We start from the raw sequence: 1,910 nt of genomic DNA on the forward strand, positions 1-1,910 counted from the left end.
ATATATCCCCATGATACAAAATACCACCTCCGAACTAGAGAGAGCGGTTTGCCTTAGCTCTAAAATTATGCAAAAGAGCTCAACAAGTGTATACAAGAACTCTTGATAGAAAATAAAGATGTATATGCATATATGGAACATAAGGACATATATTGTATAAACCCCGAAAATCATGGTCACCAAATTAAGCATTAACACACACACACACACACACACACAAAAAACCAACTTCACCAAGCCATCTTTGATTGATCAATCAAACAGCACAAGTCAAAGTAAAACAATGGAAGGAAGCAAGTGGGACTCATCATGATGAAGCATTTACTGCCATTATGATCATTATTGCTTGTTGTTATAGTCCCAAGCAGCATTCCTTCTAATGTACCAATTTTATTTTTTTATTTTTTTTACTTGATAAAAGAAGCCAAGCGTTTGGCCATAGCCTTAGCATTCTCAGTCTCAATATTGAAGATATGGAATACATGGTGTTCACCCTCCACTTCAAACAATTCTATTTCGCCTTTCCACCCACTCTTCCTCACCATATCAACATACCAAACACCTCTATCCCTTTTCAAATCCTTCCCAGCCACACACACAAGCAACCGATCACACCCAAGCCCAGCCAAGCTCGATGCACCTAGCCTTTCTGGATTGATCATTGGATTGTCAACACCACCAATTACTGAGGGATACACAAAGTTCCAAACTAAACTAGGCAAGCTCTTCTCGTGTACTTCCTTAGACTCTGACCCAATTGGCTTAGAGCTCCAATAATAAGGATGGACAAGATAAGCACCTAAAACTTTAACACCACAAGGCAAGCTCTCAACCCCAGCTCTCATAGCTATATTATGTACTATATTCCCACCAGCACTGTCACCCCCTATAAAAATTCTTTCAAAGTCACCGTTATTGATTAACCATGGATCTTTATCATTACCAGCTGATTGAAAGGCAGCCCATTGAAGTGCCGCCCAGTAGTCTTCATAAGCAGCTGGAAAAGGGTGCTCTGGTGCAAGTCTGTACTTGACCGAGACAACGACTACATTGATTTGGGAGACTAAGTTGCTGAGGTAGCAGTGGTAGAGGCTTGAGAAGGCGGATTCAATGCAAAAGCCACTGCCATGGAAGTAGACTAAGATGGGGAACTTTTGGTTTTGGTTGTGGGAAGTGAGTTTTGGGAGGTAAAGGCGAGCTGAGATGGAAGGGTTCTCTGAAATGGTTACGTCTTTGGATGAAACTCCAGTTTCTGGGTCTTGATCAGGTGATGGTGGAACAATTGGTGTGCCTTCGAGGCGTTCCACTGAGCCGTCCTTGTAGACTCGGATCAAAGGAAGAAGCTCTATGGCTACTTCTTTGGTGGTGGAAGCCATTGCAGCCTTTGGTTGAGAGAGAGAGAAAATGGATGAATGAAACTATTAGCTATAGCTTGCAAAACTTTAATGGTGGAGGAAAAGGAAGACATCGTCGATTGGGATAGCTTATTTGGTGGAAATTGCTAAAAAGTACGTGGATAAAACTGTCTTTCTCAACAAATACCAGACACAACCTATGTTGAACTTTGTGACAAAACTTCAGGGCCTGTCTGGTAGTAGCTTTTAAGTATTGTTGTTCAAAATAATGTGATACTGTGTTTAAAAAATGTTGTGAAAATACGTGTTTAAAGTATTTATAATGCAAAAAATTTGTTTGGTACCATGTTTCAAACAACATATTTTAAAATGTGAAAAAATATAATTGTGTTTTTGGTATATGTATATATTTTTATTTTTTAAGTGAACTTTCTAACAAGTACAATTATTTTGTTAATATTTATTAGAGAAGTACACTTGAGAGAGAAGGGAAAAAAAGAGAGAAAGAACTAAAAAGAGAAAAAGATGAGGTGTGCACGTGTGAGAGAAAGAGAG

At 39.0% G+C, this 1,910-nt stretch overlaps 1 protein-coding gene across 1 annotated transcript; it reads right to left on the reverse strand.

Moving 5' to 3' along the window:
* Positions 1-312: 312 nt before the first annotated feature.
* Positions 313-1,376, reverse strand: LOC115992788 (2-hydroxyisoflavanone dehydratase-like). Its single transcript, XM_031117031.1, has one exon. The coding sequence runs from the start codon at positions 1,374-1,376 to the stop codon at positions 408-410; it is 969 nt and encodes a 322-aa protein (XP_030972891.1). The 3' UTR covers positions 313-407.
* Positions 1,377-1,910: the final 534 nt, after the last annotated feature.

The sequence above is a fragment of the Quercus lobata genome, chromosome 1 (assembly GCF_001633185.2).
Source record: "Quercus lobata isolate SW786 chromosome 1, ValleyOak3.0 Primary Assembly, whole genome shotgun sequence".
Lineage (NCBI taxonomy): Eukaryota > Viridiplantae > Streptophyta > Magnoliopsida > Fagales > Fagaceae > Quercus > Quercus lobata.